General features: G+C 46.0%; 1 protein-coding gene across 6 annotated transcripts in view; it reads left to right on the forward strand.

The window, feature by feature from the left end:
- DAXX (death domain associated protein) overlaps nucleotides 1–22,875 on the forward strand; it is a 343,599-nt gene that overhangs the window by 7,787 nt on the left and 312,937 nt on the right. For all 6 annotated transcript variants that reach the window (XM_086920614.1, XM_086920612.1, XM_086920609.1 and 3 more), the window contains exons 2-3: nucleotides 5,591–6,288; nucleotides 7,211–8,096. In XM_086920614.1, coding sequence (XP_086776740.1) covers nucleotides 5,899–6,288; nucleotides 7,211–8,096 — 1,276 coding nt within the window. In that variant the 5' untranslated portion in view covers nucleotides 5,591–5,898. The remainder of the gene's footprint in view (nucleotides 1–5,590; nucleotides 6,289–7,210; nucleotides 8,097–22,875) is intronic.

Here is a 22,875-nt window from a genome sequence, read left to right on the forward strand (position 1 = left end):
TTCGTTTGGGGAGCAGCAAAGCGTTTCTTACGTTAGGCACATGCGCACGGACTAACACACGTGCGTGAGAGGCAACAGCAATTAGTTGTAGAAACATCGGCCCAACTGAGCGAGCGTACACTCACTTTCTCTTCCGGAGTGACAGGGCAAGGTCCTGGGAGGCTGCACCTTCTTTTCGGGCGGTCTATTTTTCTGATAAATCGAGAGCCTTTTTTAGGGAAGAAGTGCCATCCAGATCCCTTTGAAAAAAACTGAAGCTACCCCCCCCTCCCCTCCTCAATAGCCCATAGCTCAATAAACAAGCCCCTGCACGCCATGCTGCACGGCCGAGGAACCTGCCTGCCCGAGAAGAGCTACCGGGAGGCGACCAAGGCGGGTGAGTGACGGCACTGCTGTGCCTGCGAGCGCCGCTCTGCTCCGACTCAGTGCACTGAAGCAAAGCGCCTCACCATGCTGTGAGTTTGAGAGATGCTACACTGCTAAACACAGAACAGTGTGCAGTACCCAACTTTCTAGCGCAGTGCGAGCTTAACTTTCATGCGCAGGGTGTGACGTCACTGCCGTGCGATAAACAGTGAAGGGTCAAGGCAGTGCATTGTCATTACCGTGTGTTTAAACACTGTTTCTATTCCCTGTGTGCCACTGTCTCACCCTTCATTTAAAAAAACGTGAAACTGCGTGAGGCTTGCGAGGACTGGAGGGGCACAGGAGATGTGCAGCCGCGTGGCTGTACATGCGTGAGCACCAGCTACAATCGCCAATGGCCCTGCGTGTGCCCATCTCCTGTCCCACTTCCGAGGCAAGACAGCAACCATAGATCTTGCTGGTGACAGCGCTTCGCTCTGCGTCGCCAGGTGCGAGACCTAAAAAGGGAGGGTTTTATGGCGATTGAAAATACCTAAGATGTTTTTATGTTGTTAAGCCCAGAACGGACACTGGTGCCATGTTGTGGTTGTGGTGCACCTGAAAGGTGGACCACCTGGGTTAGGAAAGGAACTGGCTATTCTAGCTACCACTTCACCACTTCATGCCTGAAGGTGACCTAGAATGATTCTGCATTTTGAGAAGCGTGTTTCCTTTAGATAAAAGAAAATGTGTGTGTGGTGTATGGTCACACTCTCGGAAGTAAGTTAAGTCTTATATGGAAAGTAAGGGATTTTTGATTTCCTGCTTTAAGGATTTCCTTTTATTCCTATGCAAAGACCTGCTACCTAATTTTAGTGATGAGATAATTTGCCTGTTCCAATTTCCATTTTTGTAGCCTCTCCCTCGGGTTAGTTATATTACCATTTCACAAGTGCATCAACGTGTCTCACAATCTGAGCATGCATTGTTAGTCCATCCCTCTTTACCATGGCCACTGGTGTAGCATACATTTCTATTGGTAAAGTGACTGTGCAGTCTTTCTGGATTGAGCAAGTTATATCCAGCTCTGCAGATTTTCTTAAAGCAGAGTTTAATGCCATTAAGTAATAAGAAGCCACATTCATTCAACTCTCACAAGATCACATTTTCTTGAGCAGTGGAGTGTCGGCAGCTGCAGCTTGTCCCACCCGAGGCCGCAACTAGGTCCTTGTAGGATGAACTCTGACGCCCGGCCAGGTGCCTGTTGGCCCAGTTCTTATTTGCCACACCTGGTACAGGCACAACCAGAAGCCCTGCCCTGGCCCATCCCTTTTTGTCCCTCCCTCCCATGGCTCCATTACGATGCTGAAATGGCACCTGTGACAGTTTTAGTATCTACAAGGAGTTGGCTTGACCCATAACTGGACATATCTTTCAAGAGGCTGATGAACTATTTGAGACAATCAACAACCGCTTTTATGATTGCTACGTCCATTTCACCTCACACCTACCCAGTCATCTAAAGAGATTTCACTGGGACTTGTATAGCGAAAAATAAAAGTGACAAAATTAGCAACGTGGTCTGTATTGGGTTTTGGTCATATCTGTGCTTTAAATCATGACAGTGTTGTCACCTGACATAAGCCATTGGAGAAGGACTTATGAGCCTTGGGCTCTTTCTACACGGAAGGGAAGTTAGACACTTGGTAATATTCATAGGTGCGCATTCGATACCTCTTTCTGCGCCGACTGCATTTTCGTTTAAGAAGTTCTTGTTGTAAGTGACAGTATTTTTCGTGGTATTCCCCCATAGGTTTTCCTTCACTACCATATTTTTTTCTGAACCTGTTTTTGTTGGCTTTATTTATTTATTATTTTATTTGTGGGTTTGTATAGCGCTTGAATCACTCCGCCAGGAGTATCTCTGCGCTTTTGACCGGTAAAACAGTAAACGTACAGAAAGGGAAGAGTTAGATTTCATTTTTAAATAGGATCGTTTTTTTTTTTAATGTTTGCGAAAGGTTAAATGCTCTTTGCATTGTCTTAGAGCAAGGGGTAATTTATTCCATAACCTTGGGCCCATAGTGGACAAAGCTTTGCCTCCATGTCTAGCTCTCTTAACATGGGGGACCACAAGAAGGAGACTGTTGCTTGATCTAAGAGATCGTGTTGGAACATAGGGAACAAATCTTCGTTCAAGATAGATAGGTTCCTGTCCGTTCAAGCACTTGTGGATTTAGGACTGCACACTTCTGCTAACCAGTGGTAAAGTGCTTGTGCTCTCCCTCAAATGTGCCTTTCTGCCAATGTCCAGGGTCACATGACTGTGAAAGGCTCTCCTATGTTGTGATGTGTATGTCCCCCCTAGACAGTGGCTAAAGGGCGCTTGAGTGTTTGGATGGTGTACTTCGTCTGAGCATGATGGTCTAGGGGTTGTACCCAACCCCTTCCAGGGCTCCAATGGTAGCGTGAAGGCTGTACCCAGTCCCTTCCTGACTTCAGAAGATGCCTGCCCTTTCACTAACAAATGCAGCTCTCACATAGGCCATCCAGTCCTGTGTTTCACTAAGCAGTCTGGAGATAGACCCAGGTGAAAGAAAGAACTACCCAGATCCCGTTCAGGGTAAGTCAAAGGGGGTGACCCCCCCACCTACAGACTGGCACTGTGTATAAACGTGACATTCCAGAACCTCTTATCAGAACACTCCTTGGTCTGTGGAGGCTCGGAAGAGGGACTGCCCTGCTGTCTGAAGCTTGATGAAAAATTGGACCTGCCAGCTTTGTACCAATGTTCCCAGAAGTGACTCTTAAGAGTCAGCTAGCTGACCTTGTGTTTTAGCTGTAGGGACACAACAAACTTCAAGAGGCCTTTACCTCCAACTACCCAGCTGACTAGTACCAACTGGACCTGCCTTAACCGTGCTGCTGGCCTCTTCTGGAGTAAGTCCTAACCCTCAAAAGGCACCTCCACAGGTCCTGAACCATTGGCTACTAATAGAGTATGCTCCTCAAACCATACCTCTGCAAGAACTGTACTCCAGGTGAAAAACCAGAGGCTCTGAGCTCCCTGCCTAGAGAATAACCATCCCGGTCACCTTACGGATGTGAGTGGATTTCACGGAGACAAATGTGGAAACTACTTATTTTATTTATTTATTTATTCAAAGTTTTATATAGCGCGAACGAGATCTTTACAGATATCAGAGAGCTTTACAGAAACAGGGGTAGGGGCAACAGGTCAGCTTTTGGGTGAGGTAGCTGGGTGACTTGTGGTGTATGGCCGAGTGTGTCATAACGGCTATTTTCAGCTGTATTCTGGCCTCAAAGGGCAGCCAGTTCAGGGATTTTAAATCCGGGGATATATGCGAGTGTTTCCTAGAGCCAGTGATGAGTCTCGCGGCAGCGTTCAAGGAGGCTCTTAGGGGAGCGGTTGTTGAAAGGGGGAGTCTGCTAAGGGTCACAATTCCGTAGTCTATGCGAGGGATGACTAGGGCCTGTACAGCAGTTTGGAAGTCCTTAGCTGGGAGGAAAGGTTTAAGTTTCCTCAAAATGTTGACTTGGAAGTTGGCTCCTTTGGTGGCTATGCTAATGTGCTGCTGCATGTTGAGCTTGGCATCCAGTGTAATGCCTAAGGATTTCGCAGAATCCACAATGGTGGGTTGGACATTGAGCGCAGTTAGCTGATTGAGCCAAGTTTGGGTGATGGCAATTTTCGTGGGAGGTGAGATCAGAAGGAACTCAGTTTTCAGAGCATTTAATTTGAGGTGATTATCGGCCAGCCATGATTGGGTGTTTCTGAGTGTGGAGTTCAGAAGCTTGATGTCTTCCGGGGATTGTAGCTTGAGGTACAGTTGAGTGTCATCGGCGTACATATGGAAGTGTACATTAGATGCTTGAAGCAAGGTGGTGAGGGGTTCCATGACAAGGTTGAACAATGTGGGGGATAGGGAGGATCCTTGTATGACGCCTAAAGTTACCGGCACCGGTGAAGACTGACCACTTCTGACTGGCGTCAACACCTTCCCGGATACAGACTCCAGGCTTCACCCGCATGGAGCTCTTCACGTTGAGAACGACTGCCCTGTGTTTCCCACCAACTCCAAACATTAACCAGCTCCTTGTGCGGACAATGACCTCACTGTGGTCCCCGCCAGTGTTATGTTCGACTGAAGCCTAGGACTTCAGCAACCTGCCTGTCTACAAAGCTGTCTCGTTCCAGCTGCAGCTACACTACTGACGACCTTGTCAAGCTTCTTGTGTGAAACAGGCCCAATGTTAGAAGCTAAGCTTTCCACGAGGTAAACTTATTACCTGTCTGTATCTGACCTGTGTTCCATTGCATTCGGCCTTAACTTTTGAATTTGTTCTGTTCCAGTGTCCATATAACTATAATTATTCTGCTAAAACATTACAACTCTGGTTCTAAATAATGGATTTTTTTGCCAATGTTGGTTTTGTTTTAATAAAATGTTTTCAATTTTTTTCTACTTTGGGTTGGGAATTTTCTGGTGTTTGTGTTTTTACTTTATTATTGTTGGAGTGCCGCATACATTCTTTACACATGGCTTCCAAGTTAAGACTGGCTGCTTGGTGCCAAGGTTTCAGAGGGCTAAGCACTGGTTGATTTAGTGAGTATGTTTATTACTTAATTGGAGCTCTCACCCATCTCCACTAATAACCCTGTTTCTTACAGTTCCTTTGCATACACATGGTGGTGCATTTTGCTGTGTTCCTAGAGGGTGGGGAGGACACCAGTGAGATTTATGTGTGCATCTGTCTTCATTTCCGGCATTGACACATGGATGCAACCTCGGTTCTAAAGAGGTAACACACACTTCCCAAGACCTCCTACTCCTCCACATTGCTTGTTCAGTATTAGGAGTAGAACAAATTCTAGGCTCTTCTCATGAGGCAAGTGAAGGGTCCCAAATTCACATGGTGGAATGAAGGGCTAAACGTCTTGTGTTTCGATTTTCTTTTATTTTGCCTCGGGTTTAGTCCTTTACGGCCTACTTCATATCAGCAGTACAAAGAGGCTTCCTGTCTCAAGCTAGTACTTACGAAAACAATTGCCATAAGCAATAGAATTTTTCATATTTGATGTGTAATTATTTGGGTTTTACTCATAGCTTTTAATGTGTGGGGTTACGAGACCTTTTACATTGTGTGTTTAGGTGTTCACCTTAATTTTGTTCGGATGGTAAAGGACATTAGTTCACAATTTAACCTTTTTTTCTTTCCACAGGTGCCTCACTGATGCTTCTTTCTTCAGATCAAAAAGAGGACTATTTTTTATTTGCATTTGAATTGTTTTGAGACATTGCCCTTCCAGAAAGCCAGTAACTATATTTTACCATTTTGAAAGGCAGGACCCTTTAGTGGGGACTTGCAAGCGGCTCTGTCTGAAAGCTTTGTACTGGGTCTTAACTAGCAATATGTTTGGAAAGAGTGAAATTCCATAGAGGAAACGTGGCTGCATTGCATTAGCTCAGTCATACCCATCTCTGAAGCTGTGCTGCCGAGGCACCCGCTGGCGGCAGCAGGGACACCTTCATGGCAAAGCAGGACGGGGGCATCATTGTCCTGGACGATGATGATGACGATGATGAGCTGAAGACTGGCCATTCTTGGGTTGCTCGACCATGGAAACTCCCCTCCTCTTTAAATGTTCAACCCCGGACGTTTGCATCTGGTTCTGTGGCTCAAACCCAGAACCCTCCCTCAGCTTCCCACCCGTCTACTTCAAAAGCTCATTTGCGGTCTCTTCCTTGTACTCCGTCCCTGACCCCACCTTCCATCTTGAAATCCCAACCCACAGCGCATCTTACAAGCAGCGCAAGTTTGCCAGCGCCACAAACCAATGGGTCAGAAGTGAAGTCTGTGTCAAATAAAGAGTCAGCACAGATTTTACTCAAGGCCACAAATGAGAAACTTTTCAAAGAGGTGAGTTTTTTTGTTTCATTCATGTGATCTTTCTTCCATGATCTTTTCAATTTGACAGGTATGAGTTGCTGACTGAGCTTCATTACTGACAACAAGGCTTACTTTGCAAGTTTAAAGGCTGTCGGTTAGTGATTAGCTCTGCATTGCCCAGGGAGGTTTGTGGTTGTGTCGTCACTATTGTATTGTGTTCTGTGGACCTTCTTTTGTATCGTTGCTATGGTTGGTTGATGTAGTTGATTTGCTGTTTTTTTGGGGTGTACTCTTGCAAATTCTTTTGTGTGTTGAGCCAGATATGGCTATCCTTGCATATCATGTCCATGATTGGTTGGCTGCGTTGTTTGACTGCGGGTGAGGTTGGAATTGTGTTTGAATATCATCCAGCTGGTCTGTTAATTGTTTGACAACAGTAAATTGAAGGCTTGCTAGCATGTGCCGCGTGCAGTCTACTGCTTATTTTGGATGTGGTAAAATTGAAGCGGAGTTAGAATGCCCATGTATGTTTTTTGTATGTCTGTTGCTGGTAAGGGTACATATGTAGTAGAAGGTCTTGTGGGTTAGCACCTGTGTTGTATTGGGTGTGGTGCCAGCCTGTATTACGCAACGATTTCTAGTTTGTGATGTGTGTGCTGAAGTTGGAAGCTCTTCTATTATTCCCTGTGTAAGCTCTTTGATGTTGAAGGTAAGGTGGTTTCCTCGGAGGCAGTCTTCTCTGGTGCCTTAAAATGTTGTCATTTAAAGTTGGAAGTGATTTAGCACATGCCCTCATGATAGTCCTGCATCGATTGAGGCATGTGAGATTAAAGGTTCAGCACACTGAGTGTCTTCTTTTTGGATATTTGAGGGAGTTATAGAATTGGCAGCAGATAGGTTTGCTCTGAAACTATCCTTGGAAAGACTAATGTTGTTTTCTTTCTGTATTTAGTTTATGGACATTTGTGGAAATGAGACAACTGAACATCCAGAGGTCATGTCTTTCTTACTGGGACGTTATCAAAAGGCCAGCCCAGCCTTCCTGGCCTCAACTGAGTTCCGTAACGTGATTGCCCGTTGCATTACTCGAGTCCAGAACAAGAAAAGTAAGGTATATGTTTACATCAATGAGCTCTGCACTGTTCTGAAGTCCAATTCGGAGAAGAAGAAGGTAGCACTCAGTAGTGCTCCTGCCCCTGCAGCAAAGCAAAAGCAGTCCCAGCAGCGTCAAAGTCATGCCGCGTCTGATAGCTCAGCCACAGAAACCATTTATGGCCTTGAGCAAGAGGAGAACCAGGAGGCTAAAGAGAATGCTGGTGCAGAAGCCATGGAAGATGGGGAGCATCACAAGGCCTCCAAAAGGCAGATTCGCTATCTGGAGAACCTTCTGTCTGTTTACACCTTAGAGATTCGTAGGCTCCAGGAGAAGGAGCTGGATCTTACCCAGCTAGACGATGAGGACTCCATTTATATCCAGGAGAACCGTCTGAAGCGGAAAATGATCCGCATTTTTGAAAAGCTGTGTGATTTAAAAAGCTGCTGCAGCCTTACTGGCCGGGTCATTGAACAGCGCATACCATACCGTGGAACACGCTACCCTGAGGTCAACCGCCGTATCCAGAAGTTCATCAACAAACCAGACAACTTCCCTGACTATGGTGATATCCTCAAGGTCATCGAAAAGGCAAACCTTCGTCACAGCTTGGATTTGACTAAACGGCAGATGCAGAGTATGGCTGCCGATGCCTTCCGTGAAGTGGGCAACCGACTGCAGGAACGGCGACACCTGGACATGGTGTACAACTTTGGAAGTCACCTAACAGACCAGTACAAGGCTGGTGAGTGGAATTTGCTACATGGCAGGTTTATTCCTTTACCTTTATACAACAGCTAACATTGCTATTATGGTCTACTGTTGTCTCAGTCCTAGCATATGTTTTCTATCGGCCCATCCTGGTTCCTGTGGTTCTCCTCCACTATTTGTTTACCTTTGCTTTATGCCTGTCTTTTAGTTTGCTTCCTCACTTCTGTTTCTGCTTGTCAATTTGTGGTGCTTTGTCTGGTCCATTTCTGTTTAACCACTTCTTACCTTGTAGGTGTTGCTTGCTCTTCATCTTGTTTGTCCCACTCCCTTCTTTCGTGTTTCTTGAGCTTTCTCTCACTGTATCACTCCACATTCTCAAGTCACTCCTATATGCCGGTCGTCTTAGGCCAGCGCCAACCATCTTGTGATTCGCAGGGTTAGTTTAGCCCACCCTTCTGTGGCTTTTGCATGCATCATATATGTAGTCTTCTGAACACCTCCTGATTGTTTATGAGGACAGAACATTTTAGTAAAGACATTTTCTTGTATTGTAAATACTTTTGTTTAAAGAGAAACAAGATTTTTCTTAAAGGCAGTGTGTTGCTTACTGATAATGTTACCTTGTGGTAATGTTATGCTTATGGTTGTCTGATCGAGGTCACTGCTCGAGGGTTCAATGCTTGATGTGCACAGCACCACTTTCTCTAGTGTCCCAGGATGTCATGGCTGCAGGCAAGGTCATGGTAACGTCTGTGTGAGAAACCTGGGCTTTGGTACACTACAGGTTTCAAAACCTTATGTCCCTTCTAACTGCCTACCTCCATTATTTCCCTCTGCTACTGGCAATGTAGCATTATTTATGCATGATGATTTGTACTCTGTTGTCTCCAGCTCTTCTTTGGCTGGACAATTCGATTCTGTGCTTTCTTGTTGCATATTGCGGTTGGAGGTTGCTGAATCAGACGTACAGTGTCAGAGTGGAGTGCCTGGGGCCTGAGAATCCTGCACCCTGCTGTGTACTCCTGATAGTAGAGTTTGATCTTGATAGTAGGGTTCCACAACATGAGTTTCTTGCATGAAAGCTGAGGGGGTTTCGGATTAAAGTGCCTAGTTTTCAATGTCATTGATATGTTCCTACTGTGCAAGTTGTGGTAAATTGGGAAAGGGCTGACTGAGCCAGTAAGTTTGATTTTTAGATATTTTGGCCACATATTGTATTCAATTATACACATTTAGATCAATCAATCATAATTCTAGGTACAGAACTTTATTGGAATTCCCTACAATAAAGAACTATTTTTGTAAAGCACTAGGATATTCTTGGTTCTAACTAGACCATCGCATCATACTAATCCCCTTGAAAGAATCCCAAACCACAATAGGACGCTTTGGCTAGAACCTAGTTTTTAGATAATTTCTAAATCAACTAATCCAGCAAACAATTCCGCAAACTGGCAAAGGGGATGGAGAAGCTATATATCCTCCTATGACACTTTTAGCAAATATAGGGATCCCGGTAAATTGAAAGCTGTAGAGCACAGGAATCTGGGAGCTGGTGAGTAGTGATAAGCTTCTGTATAAACCAAGCAGAGTATCTATACATCGTCCTCGCGCAGAATATAGCGTCTCAGCATGAATGTGAAATTTTTGTAGGGAGCGAGGATATTGATTGATGGAGATGACCAAGGCTCAGTTCTAGGTTTCCCAGCACTAAGCATGTGACATGATTCTAGATCAATTGTATCCTGTGAATTACATAGTCAGGTGTACACAGCTAAAGTGAACTGGCATAATCTATTCTCAAGCCAATAATTTCTGAGATGGCCACCTCTTTCCATCATCGTTAACAAACAGAATTTTCCAGAATAATTGGAGGTGGTTTGATCACGAATTAACCAAGGCTGATGATACCTGATTAGGAGATCTTTATTCTCAAACTATTAACTACCTTTTCTTGTGCCAAAGGTCTATTTTCTCATTCATCCCCCCCATCTCCCCAGTTTTTCTCTGTGTTCAGCTTACTGTGGTTACTGGCCACCCTCTCTCGGAGGAATCTCATAAACTGGTGAGATTGTACGCCAGACATCAAACCACCGCACAGTCTCCCTAGCTACTGTTTGTCATTGCCAAACTTGTGAAAGTTGACTTCTCTTGGGTTGATGAGGTGGGCAGATGGATCAAAACCCTGAATAATTCCATGTTACAGGGGAACCTTAGAGCCATATATGGGTGTAGTCTGTCTGATCGCAGTATTGCTTCAACCTTACCAGGTTTCAGTTCTGAGTGTGTTGGCTTGCTAATACCTCAACCTCCCATCATTGGCTTGATAAGGTAACCGCATTTTCCAAAAGGGCCAAGACGCTCTGGCACCAGCTTGCTGTCTTCCCCCATTTTTCAAGTTGTTCAACATTAAGATGTTCAAGGGAAAAAGTTCTTTGTGTTGGAGACAAATGCTTGAAAGAGATTCATTCATAATGTTAGACAGCACAGACCGTCTTTTGGTCATGGATAGGATAACTATCTCTTTTCTTTTTCCTTGCCCTTGATGGATCTGGTCCTGGAATCTACACTAGTTTCCTATCTTTAAACTCCTTGTGGAATCGGCTGCTCATTTAGACGAGTACAAGGGAGCCTTTAGGCCTCTGTTCTCTTGTAAGTAGATTTCAGTGGAGTCTACTTACCATGTCACTGAATCAGAATGGGAGGTGCTGCATGTGACCATGTCCTAAGTTCTGGCTCCTGTAAGCTATCACTTGGAAGTGCTTGTAAATAGGCCTTTTCATATTATGCTCCCAGACTCTGAATCTTCCTGCAAAGAACAAGGTTATGGAAGGATCACACAAATTCTTATCAGCCAATGGCCATTGCTTGAGCAACATTCCAGTCCATAGTTTTTCGTGCATTATTCCACTCTAGACCAAGACAGCCATATGCAAGTCGGTCTTGGTCGTGCTCCAGTAGAAACAGTTCAGTCTGAACTGTCAGGCCATGTCTCCTCCAGATTGGAATACAAACAACCTAAAACCTGTGTCAGCAGACTTAGGCCTTATCATTGTAACCAGGACCATGTTTGAACCTACCCTTTACACTTGGAGTGTCTACTCTGACAAAGTGATGGAAAGAATACTTCAATTTATCTCCATGATATAATAAGCAGTGGAAAAGTTTTCCTGACTTCCTAGATCCTGCATCATCTAAATAAAGACCACAAGGCATAGTCACCGGAGCCATTATTGCATTGGTATGGAAACAACCCTGAATCGAAAAAAAAAGAAAGGAAAAAAAAAAGGCAGTCAAGTCTTTTTGGGATTTCCTGAAGACATCAGTATCTGTGATTGAGTGCAGCTGCAGGGGAAGGGTGTTCCACAGTTGAGCCCCTAGAACTCTGAACTATCTTCCACCACAACAGGCTTACCTCTTATGCAGAATTGTCAGTAGGGCCTTAAATCCAGATCTCCAAGACCACACTGGATAATAAGGGACAATGAGATCCTACCAAATCTGGGGCCAGTGTAAAACACAACCCAATAAAGTGCCCTTTGTTACGCCAAATAATGCAAGGCCTTGAACAAAAATGATTAACCAGGAAGCAGCTTCTTCCATCGCTAAATACGAAGCCAGCCATGTTCTGGCGCTGAAACAAAAGAATACCAATGTGCTGCATTAGATACGGCACAGGCACTCCACCGTGCCTTGCAGTACTGACTCTACGATGGAGGGAATAAAGTAGGTAAGCTTTTAGCCTGGCTTGATAAACGTGAACAGGCCAGACGTTGGGTGCTTGATGTGAGAAGTTAGCCCGGCATATGATGTCCACTATTCTAGTGGGCACCTTGCACTAGTCTAAACGACCCTTATTGATGGTGGTTGTAAAGTCAACCTTGTAGACAAGCTATCCTAGTGGTAGCATGGACCAGCAGTCGTAGTCTAAGACTTCAGAGAGCATGTGAAGCAAGCAGTTTTACCAATTATAATCCCTTGAATACCAAATGAAAGGACACCACACAAGGTATATATCAAATCTATATGTATTTATTTCTAACACAACCCCTTTGCACTGTTTATGAGGTCAGATATCGAAGTACATCACAAGTTACTCAATTAGCATACGTAAGTTGCACAAATACAGTTATGCCCTAGGGGCCTCACAAACCATATACTAAGTAAGTGGTATAAGAACCACTTCAGAAATAGTGAGTAACCCTAGGGCCTAGGGAATCGCTGGGGCTACACTAAACAACCAAAGGTTAGGAAGTAGGAGACCCACGGGAGACGCGTGCAGTGTCTAAACACAGTCACGAGTTACCATTGACTTATAATGGAGAACGAAGAAGTTACAAAGTTACTGTTTAAGGACACTTCCGGATGGGCTACGGTAAAACCCCATTAAACTAGGACACTTCGAGAGTCAAGACCCACGGGAGCACCAGAGTACTCGTGTTACCTCACCCAGGGAAGCCGGGTGCATAGATGTCTTTTCGTGTCTGGTTTCGTCGTCGTTTTCTATGGAGATCTGCAAAGAAGTGCTGCAGGTGACCAGAGGAAAAGTGTCCGGGTGGATCCAAGGGTGGATCGGTGAAGTGAAGAACCTGAAAGCTGAGAGGACAGAGTCTGGGTCACTAGCCAGTGACTAGGAAGGAACCAGGAAGGAACCAGGCGATGTCATGGTGATCTGAGGTGAAGCTTGTCTCTGCAGCCATGAGGACCAGGAGGTGTCGATGACGACCAGGAGCTGGATTCGAGCTGTCCCACGAAGGATCTAGTTGACTGCGGTGTCGGTATCGGGACTGGACCCAACAAGCCTTGGAAAACGCAATCCACGCAGGACGTCAAGATTGGCTTCGGAGCAGACCAGCAAGGTCTGAGGAGCTTCTTCTGTACAGGGAAGCTGGAGCAAGCCTGGATCAACCAGGAAAGCAGTTTGGTTTCAAAGGTTTGTCTTCAGGGGGCTCACTAGCCAGCGGGCTAGCAGCCGGGAAGACGCGCTAAGCTGAAATGCAAGAGCAGGCTCCACGCGGCACTCGTGGAGGGCTTAGCTTTGATGCAAATGGCGCTCGGGTCTGGGGCTTCTCGTACCCCAATGCACAACTGCAAGGGTACCTCGGTAGTCGAGCTGTTAGCAAAATGCAGGATGTCCAGGGTGTCCGGTCCCACGTCTCTCGTGTACGCCACAGGTCTCAGCTTTGCTGTGGATGTGGGTCGGAGTCAGAGAACTCTGGAAGTCCAGTTCCTGTGTCGCTGAGTCTTCGGGTTCCGGCAGGAGAGTCGACAAAGCAGACCGGCAAGTTACTGGTGGTGCCTGTTTGCACAGGCTGGTCACTCCTTGGCCACAAGGGAGATGTCTTCAGTCTTCTAGTCAGAATAGAACGTCGAAGGTCCAAGAGTTCAGTATCAAAGTTTCGTTCCAGGATAATCTAAAGTCCTGGGGACACACCTCCTATCTTTATACTAAGAAAGGGGGCTGGATTACCTGACTAGGTCCCTCCTATGGGTGGACTTGGGAAGGGGGTGGTTACACCCCTTTCCCTTTGTCCAGTTTCGCGCCAGAGCGGGGCTGGAGTGCCCCAGCAACTGGTTTGAACCGGGCTATGCATGGAGCACCTTGTGTGCCCCAGGCATTGTCTCAAAAAGCATCTGCTGATGCAGCCCTCCCTGTCCCAATACACATCTGCCTGTCTGGGGAGGTGCTGGCACCTTCCTGGACAGAAAACCTATTGTCCAGGCCTTCCCTTCCGGAGTTTCATCCAGCAGCAGGAGGTCAGACTTGTGCCTGTGGCAGCATCCATTTTGTGATGCTGGGGCTCTGTTTAACTTTAACCGGGTAAAGCAGTAACATACATGTCTTTTCCCTCGAGAAGGGTGGAATGCTACTACCGCCGCCGCCAGAATTGGCGGGGGGTTATTATTCTAAAGTGTTTGACACCTTACACGACATGTTTTGATAAGGCCAAACAAAAGTTAGCATTAACCGAGAGGATTATAATGCACTTAAGAGTATATGGTATGGCTATATCATAGAACAGCTATAAGGAGATGGTTCCGAAAGCTGCAGAGGGGCTCAGCTCATGCTAGGGCACCCTCTCACATAAAACCAAGCACTCTGCCTCCAGGATTGTCGAGGCCTAGCATAGGAGTGACTTATAGGTGCATATGTGTCTATATATAAGGTAGATATAGATATACTATATCTAAGTAAGGGGTGATTACACCACCTTACCCAAGCTGAGTGATCAGCCTGTGGTGTCATTTTGGATGGCCAGCCAGGGGTGGCATAATATATGCTTCAGCCCCTGGTAGGCCTTGGATGAGCCAATACCCAATCAGGTATGTACCTGAAGTTCATGGTATCAATTTAGAGAGAGAACAGCTGGGCTGTGGGTCTGATTAGCAGGCCCACAGCCACACTAAAGTCGAAAAACCAGAAAATCACAGCACAAAGTGGGGGTGACCATAGGAAGCAGACACTACTCTCCGACACTTGAGAATAGGACCGATGGGGGCGAGACTGTGAGGAGTAGTGAGCAAATAGCTGACACTTTTCCCAATTACTATTCCTGCCTTTAGTCCCCTGGGGTCACTACAACGAAGGCGGAGTTGCAGGAGTTCTTCAGCGACAGCCACGTGCCTGGTCTATCGTAGAAAGACAAGACTGTTCTTGGGGGGGAGACATTACCACTGAAGAGTTTGGGGCGGGTCTAAGAGATTTGCAATACGGCTAAGCCGTGGGGCCCAATGGTTTACTTATGGAAAATTGATGGGCTCCACTTCGATCCTACATTTGCTAACAATGAAAATAAGACCGTGAGAATTGCCTAGGGACGAAAGCTTGGCCACAATTGTGGTAATACATGGGGCCAGGAAGCCACCCTTAAAGTGTGCCTCATAAAGGCCGATATCTTTTCTAGGTGTGGAAGTTGAGGTGGTGGCCAAAGTACTGGCAAGATGACTGATTAAGACTATTACGTTAGTCCACCCAGGCCAGTCCGGTTCCATGTCTCACTGCGGCACCAACCTCCTCCTCTGCCGACTCTGAGGTGACGGGGGCAAATGTAAACATACCCGCACTGTTGCTATCACTAGATGCCAAGATAGCATTTGATATGCTAGAATGACATTACTTGTGTGCTGTGCTGTAGAGTTCGGGTCTCGGCTACACGTTTTTCCAATGAATTCAGCTCCTTTATGTAGGGCCACTGGACAAGGTGAATGGCAGCTGTTGGAGGACATTCAGAGGCACCCTGCAATGCTGCCCTTCTTTGCCCTTGATGATCACCTTGGCCCTCTGCGGGTCGGTATTCACCAGGATCCGCTAGTGCGAGGCATGTTAAGGGAAGGAATGTGGGAAGATAAAATCTCACTATATGCCGATATCCACCTGACCGACCAGGTGATGACCCTGGCTCGACTGATTCAATTCATTAAAATATTTGGTAGAAATTCTGGATAGACTATCAATTGGCAGAACCCAGACTTTTTCCAGCATCAGAACCGTACACCGGTACTCAATAGATTGTTGCAAGACATAAGTAATTAGAACTCGTTTCCACTTTCCCTACTGAGCAAAGCAGCCCTTTTTAAAATGATGTCCGTACCCCGATTTTTAAATGTATTTCAAAACACTCCCTATGAGGTGCCTGGTTTCTACTTTAAGGCGATCGATACAGAGGTGCGTACACTACTGTTGAGGCGGGGTTGCTGCATATAGGGCTGCCCAAACTTACTAGATGATGGAAAAAATGAGGGGATAGCAGTGCCAGACATCCAAAAATATTACTGGGCTGCCCAACTCTAAGTAATCAATGGATGGGTGTTTTTCCCGCTGTCAAAGCTGGCTCTCTGAATAAACAGGGCATCGATTGGGCAACGGAATGTGCTAAAGTGCAAATAAATTACAGGACCCTACTAGGCAGCTCATACAGATCTGGAGAAAGGCAACGAAATACCTAGGGTGGAGAAACTTAACCCATATTACACTATTGTGGGCGGCCGCAGTCCTACACTCCTTCCAGGATCAGCTGGGATTTGACTCGGACAAGGGTAGGAATGTCTTGAGTGGGAGACCTGTGCATTCCTCAAACTGTACTTGCCCACTCACTATGGTGTGTCAATTTCTTTCAGGGTGAGCCAGTTGTCAGGCCTACTTGACCTGCCTGGTCAGTAAGTTCTGCCTCTGTGCCAATCTGATTTTGCTGCAGCTAGTGTAGTGCCAGTCTCTAGGGGATACAGTAACAAACTACAGAAGGTAGCCCATATCCCAGTAGAGACCAGGGTAGAAGTATGTAACAATCAACCATGTCTCCGAGGGTATTGTTTGAAAGACAATTTTAAGGGAGCACTTTAATTGCTGTGAGCACGGTAGGGAAGGCAGGGAAACAATAACTTGGGTACACAAGTAACATAAGAGACTTTTGCATATATTAAGTCATATAGTCAAAGACAAAGTACTGTGTTAAATTAAATGAACCTGTGGTATACTGTGTACAAATGCTCGAGAAATAGTGAACCGCGCTAGTGACTCATGAGTGAGTATATACAGCGGAATAGGGGCACACACACAAAAAAAAAATTATCTATACAGAATGTAATCGAAGTATTGCCCATACAGGAAATGCAATGAGTACAAAGTAATTTAGGTGGGCAAACGTGAGAAAGGCACCGTAAATTATGCTTTTAAAGTCGTCGGCGTTTCCGCCATTATATAATATTAGGTCCAGTTTACTGATAGTAGGGAAGCCCAGAAGGGTCAGGCACCGGAGGCGCACTCAATTCTATGTCACAGAAATGTTGAATAGATCTGTATTTTTTTTTAAAATGAAAAATACAATGCAATTTTGGCATTTTTAGCCTATTTGGTGGTTTAGGCTGCATGTGTATGTGTCTGTCTGTCCATCTATCTCGAAGTTCCTGTAGATTATCCCAATGGACACAAAAACAATTTCGACAGATGGGGGAAGCTAGATAGAAACAGGATCGCAATTAGACAAGTCAGCAGCCATTACCACCTACTATACAAACAGTCCAGCACCAACATGGGATGTACCACCCTGGTTATACACATATTCCAACTAGCATAGAGGCACTGGCTAGTTTCAGTCCCCACTATAATAATTTTTCTGCACGACTTTAGATATTGAGAAAAGAGTGCACGTTGAGCTACAATAATGGGCAAACCATAAAAGATTGATGCTAAAATGTGTTCGCCAATTGTATATACCACTAGGTCAGAGGGTTATTCTAGATTTGCAATGCTGGCTTGCTGATTTGACTCTAATTGCAATATGAAACTTTATTAACCACAATAAGATCTTCATCTGATCGTATGCATTCCTATCTGTCAATGTCTTTATTATTGGCTTCCATTAATATAGCAATAGTGTATCCTTTGGTGACTGAATGCGATCATATCAGACCATGTCTTTATTTTGGTGTTCATAGCATTAGCGCAGCATATTAACTGTAATGCAGCTACACTTATTATCAGTACAGCGAGATTTCTCATGAAGTAATAACTACTAATACAAAAAATGTATATACTGTACAGATTATCAGATTAGTAGGGTATGTTAGAGCCGTAACAGTGCCTTGCAATTCTAACTATAATTTGAACCTGTAACTTTATTGACAATAATGTGAGCTTACTGCGATGTTTCGTTAATTGATCTGACAATGTCTTCGTTATTATTGTTTTTTTTTTTTTTAAACCGTTTTTATTAAGATCGCAGAGATAGACATACACAGTACTCCGAACCCCGGAGGGTCTGTGACAACAATCATGTTTCAGATGGTGCGATACATTTTAATTGACAAACCCTCTACCTCCCCCCCGCCAACTACCCAACCACCCAACCCTCCCTTCCCGCAACACGATTCCTCTCCGACACTGTTTAAGGTAAGCATACAATTGTCCGTAGAAATAACCTTGTCTCAACATGCCCATTACAAATGCCCATCCTCGCCTCTGGGCGGTGGCGGAGGCTCCAGCCACAATCCCCTGTAGTCTGCCCATCGCTTCCATATTTTATAGTGTTTCGTGGGGCAGCCTCTGGCCTCAAACACCGGCCTCTCCAGTCCCATGCAAAAGTCCAGACCCTTCTTCCACCCGATAACTTTGGGAGCCCTGGGATCCTTCCAGGCCTGTGCTATATCCCGTTTAGCGTGAGTCAGCCCTAGCAACAGCAAGTGTCTTTTGTAGATGTTACCGCCCACCCCTTCTAGCACATGAAGCAGGCCCTGTTTCGCCGTACGGGGGAGTTCCCACCCCAGCACCTCCGACAGACAGTCCCATACACCTTTCCAAAATCTCGCCAGGACACCACATTCCCACACTGTATGTAAAAGGGTGCCTAACTCATGACCACATCGCAAGCACTCCGGGGAGTTATTATTGTTTTAATGCTGTTGAATTATCAGGTTGCTGGATAGCTGGTAAATTTGTGGACAATTTATCAGTATAGCCAGTATCGTCATAAAAGTTCAATCTCTTTAATAGAGTTCAGCCCCTGTCAACTTCCCACCCAAATATGGATTTTGGTTACTAGAGGGTGGAGTTTCTATTGTCCTATGCACTTGCGTGTGAGTTGGGCTGTATCTAAATACATGTATAAAGATCTTCTGTGGTGTTTAGGCCTCCCAGAGATTTGCTGTCGAGATTAAGAACTACGTAGTGCCCCTCTCTATCTCCTCACTTTCTATTCCTTGGCACAGAATCTATGATGTAACATGATAGATGTTTCAAATCATTATTGTAAACCTCCTGAAAATGTCTGGCCACGATGTAGGTAGGGTCTTGGTTTGATATTGCCCGAAGATGTTGTAGAATTTTATTCACCGGGAGCTTAGTGCACCCTACATATCTCAGATTTCATGAGCATTCCAAGATGTAGATGGTGAAATCAGTTTTGCAATGCAAAGCCTGGGTGATTTCCCGATCCCGTTTACAGAATCATGTTTTTTATGTTTTCTTGTTGACACCATACTGGCAAGCTTTGCAATTGGTACATTTGATGAACCCCTTTCTTTGCGTAAGCCAATTTGATTGTTTTACAACCTCCGGGCTGCTCTTAACTAAGCTCCCACTCATGGATGGGGCCTTTCGGTATACGAAACCCAGGGATTTTGGTAGGGTATTGCCTATAATCTGGTCATTGAGTACTATTTGCCAATTGCGTTGAACAATATTTTTGATCATTTTGTTCTGCCTGTTGTATGTTGTAATAAGTCGCAATTGGAATAGTTCCTTCTCCTTATCTGCTTCTGGTTATTTGAGTTTGAGTAACACATCCCTCTCTAAGCTCTTGGTTTTATTTATGGTTGTGTTTATAGTGCCATTGCTATATCCCATTGCTATCTTTGCAGGTCTATGGGGTTGCTACAGATTCTTTTAATTCTCAGCATTTCCCCTTAGGGGATACTGTTAATCAGGTGTCGTGGGTGGAAACTCGTAGAATGTAGAACAGAGTTCCCAGCCGTTTCCTTCCTGAATAGCCGTGTTTCCAGTTTGTTGTGCTCTTTAAGCACTTCTACATCTAGGAAGTTAATGCTCTGTGTGAGAAGTTGGCCTTATATATGATACTCACTAGTTCTAGTGATCACCTTGTATCAGTCCAAACATCCCTTATGGTGATTGGTTGTAAGTCAACCTTATAGACCAGCTATCCTAGTAGCGTGGACAAAAGCAGTCTTTAGGCTAAACTCTGAATGGCATGTGAAGCCAGCTGTTTTACCACATATAACCCCTTGAATACCAAGTGAAAGGACACCACGCAGGTTGTTATGAAAATAAACAGATATTTATTAACTAACATACACCTCTGAACTCTTTATGAGGTCAGAGGGCTACGCACATGACAATACTTGAAAGGAAATACGAGTTCGCACAATATTTACAAGAACGCCTGAGGGGCGTAACAAACCATATACTAAATAAATGGAATGCGAAAGTCAATCAAAGGAATGGAGCTGTCCAGAGGCTGTAGGATTGTTGGGACCACACTATACTAACTGGAGGTAAGTAATAGGAGGCCCACGGAACGCGTGTGCAGAGTGTGAACTCACACGCAAGATGCGTACAATCGTCTATGGACAGTACAGTTTAAAGAAAAGGTGAGTACGGACGTCCCTGACTAGGTAGGACTGAAACGACAATGGAACTGGACACTAGGATAGTGAAGCTACCCCTGAGCACCGAAATGCTCGTGTTACCTCACCCACAGGCTGCGGGTGCATAGGTGCCAAGTCGTGTCGGGTACCGGCGTTGAAGTCTATGGAGCCTGGAGGAAAAGATGCTGCAGGCGGTCAGGAGGAAGATGTCCGGTGCAATCCAAGGGTGGATTGGTGAAGAGAGAAACCTGAAAGCAGAGGGGACCATGTTCACAGTCACTAGCCGGTGACTGGAGTGGAACCAGATGTCGTCGCGATCAGGTGGAGGTGGACGCTTGTCTCTGTAGCCACGTGGACCAGGTGGTGTCTTCGACAACCAGGATGGAGGCACGAGCTGTCCCACGCAGGCTCTCGCTGTCCGCGGTGTCGTCTCCGTATTCGGGTTCAACAGGCCTTGGTAAAGGCAACCCACGCGGTGAGTGGAAACGGCGTCTGGAGTGGACCAGGAGGGTCCGGGGTGCTCCTCTTTTGGAAGGGAGCAAGGGCCAGTCTGGAGCAACCAGACCAGCAGCAAAGTTGTCGGAGTTCGTCGTCTAGGAGGTCACTAGCCAGCCGGCAAGTGACCAGACAACGCGTCGAGCAGCAAACAGGCAGAAGGGCCCCACGCAGATCTCGTGGATGCTGGAGGGCTGATCTTCGATGCAGGAGCTGCTCGGGGTCGGGGCTTCTCAGTCCCCAAAGCACTTGGACGAGGAGGCCTCGGAAGTCGTGCTGGAGCGAAGTGCTGCTTCTTTCCAGATGGCCGGTCCCACGTGTCTCGTCGCACCCACGGGTCTCAGCTCGGCTGCAGATGTCGGTTGAGGTCGGAGAGGTCTGGGAATCCGGGTCTCGTCGGGCTCTGAAGTCTGGATCCTTTGCAGGAAGACGACAAAGGGAAGTCGCGGTACGCTGATGTTGCCTGCAGATGCAGGGTGGACACTCCTTGCCCACAAGGGAGATTCCTTCTGTCTTCTGTGGAGCAGAATGTCGCGGTCCAGAGTTTTTTCTTGTGAAGTTGATCAGGATAATCTAATTTGGAATGGTACCAGCTCCTACCTTTATTCGGCTAAAGGGGGCTGCACTACGACTAGGTCCCTCCTCTGGGTGGGACCAGGAAGGGGGGTGGTTACACCCCCTTTCCTTTGTCCGGTCCTGCGCCAGCTCCGGGGCTGGTGTGCCCCAGGAACTGGTTTGGACCGGCATATGCACAGGGACACCTTGTGATCCCCAGGCATGTCTCATTCCTTTCAGCCCTGTCCTACCTAATACACAAAATCCTGTCTGGGGTGGTGCTAGCACCTCCTAAGGCAGGAAACCCTTTGTCTAAACCTCCCTCGCTGGAAGGACTCCCAGCAGCAGGAGGTCAGACTTGAGTCTGTGGTGGCAGCATCCATTTTGTGATGCTGAGGCTAGAGTTAACTTTAACCGGGGTTCAGTTACATACATGTCGTGTCCCTCTAGAAGGGTGGAATGCTAACCCCGTCTCCAGAATTGGCGAGGGGTTAGTATTCCAATTCGTATGACACCTTACTCGACATGTTTCGATAATGCTATGCCAAAGTTAGCATTTGACCGCGAGGTACATTATGCACTTAAGAGTATATGGTATAGCGTTATCATGGAACAGCTATTAGGACTTGGTTCCGCAAGCTGCAAACGTGCTCGGCTCATGCCAGAGCTCCATCTCACATAATTCCAAGCACTCTGCCTTCAGGATTGTTAAGGCCTGCCATAGTAGTGACTGATAGGAATATATGTGTCCATCTTAGGGTTAGATATAGGAATACTATATCTAAACCAAAGGGTGATTACACCACCTTGCCCCAGCTGTCATGCAGCCAGTTGTGTCAGATTTGGGTGGCCAGCCAGGGGTGGCATAATACATGCTGCAGCCCCTGGTAGGCCCTGGGTACACCTATGCCCTGGATACCTAAGGTATGCTATACAGGGACTGATAAGGTGGCCCAGTACCAATTGGTAAATGCACCTAAGGTATATGCTTGTCAATTTAGAGAGAGAATAGCTAGGCTGTGGGTCTGATTAGCAGGCCCACAGCCAGGGAAAGCCGTAAACCAATGAAGCAAAAAGCAAAAATCGGGGGTGACCATAGGATTGCAGACCCTACTCTCCTACATACACCCCCCCCCCCCCAAACTTAGGGACATTAAACTAACCTTGACCAGGTGAGTCTTCTTGTTCTAAGTTCTAAGTAAATACCTGGAGAGACCATCTGCATTACCATGGTCAGTCCTTGGTCTGTGCTCCACTGTAACGTCCATCCCCTGTAGGGAAATGGACCACCTAAGAAGTTTGGGGTTTTCACCCTTCATTTGATTTAGTCATAAGAGGGGCTTATGGTCGGTCTGAATCTTGAAGTGAGTGCGAAACAAGTATGGCCTCACCTTCTTCATGGCCCAAACCACAGCAAAGGCCTCCCTCTCAATAGCTGACCAACGTTTCTCTCTAGGGGTCAGCCTTCTACTTATAAAAGCAATGGGCTGGTCATGACCATCAATATTCAGTTGAGATAGAACAGCTCCCACACCCAACTCAGAAGCATCTGTTTGGACAATGAATGGTTTGGAGTAGTCTGGACTCTTGAGAATAGGTGCAGTGCACATGGCCTGCTTTAGGTCATCGAATTCCTTTTGACAGCTAACTGTCCACTGAACTTT

This window comes from Lissotriton vulgaris, chromosome 5 (assembly GCF_964263255.1).
Source record: "Lissotriton vulgaris chromosome 5, aLisVul1.2, whole genome shotgun sequence".
In the NCBI taxonomy this organism is placed as follows: Eukaryota; Metazoa; Chordata; class Amphibia; order Caudata; family Salamandridae; genus Lissotriton; species Lissotriton vulgaris.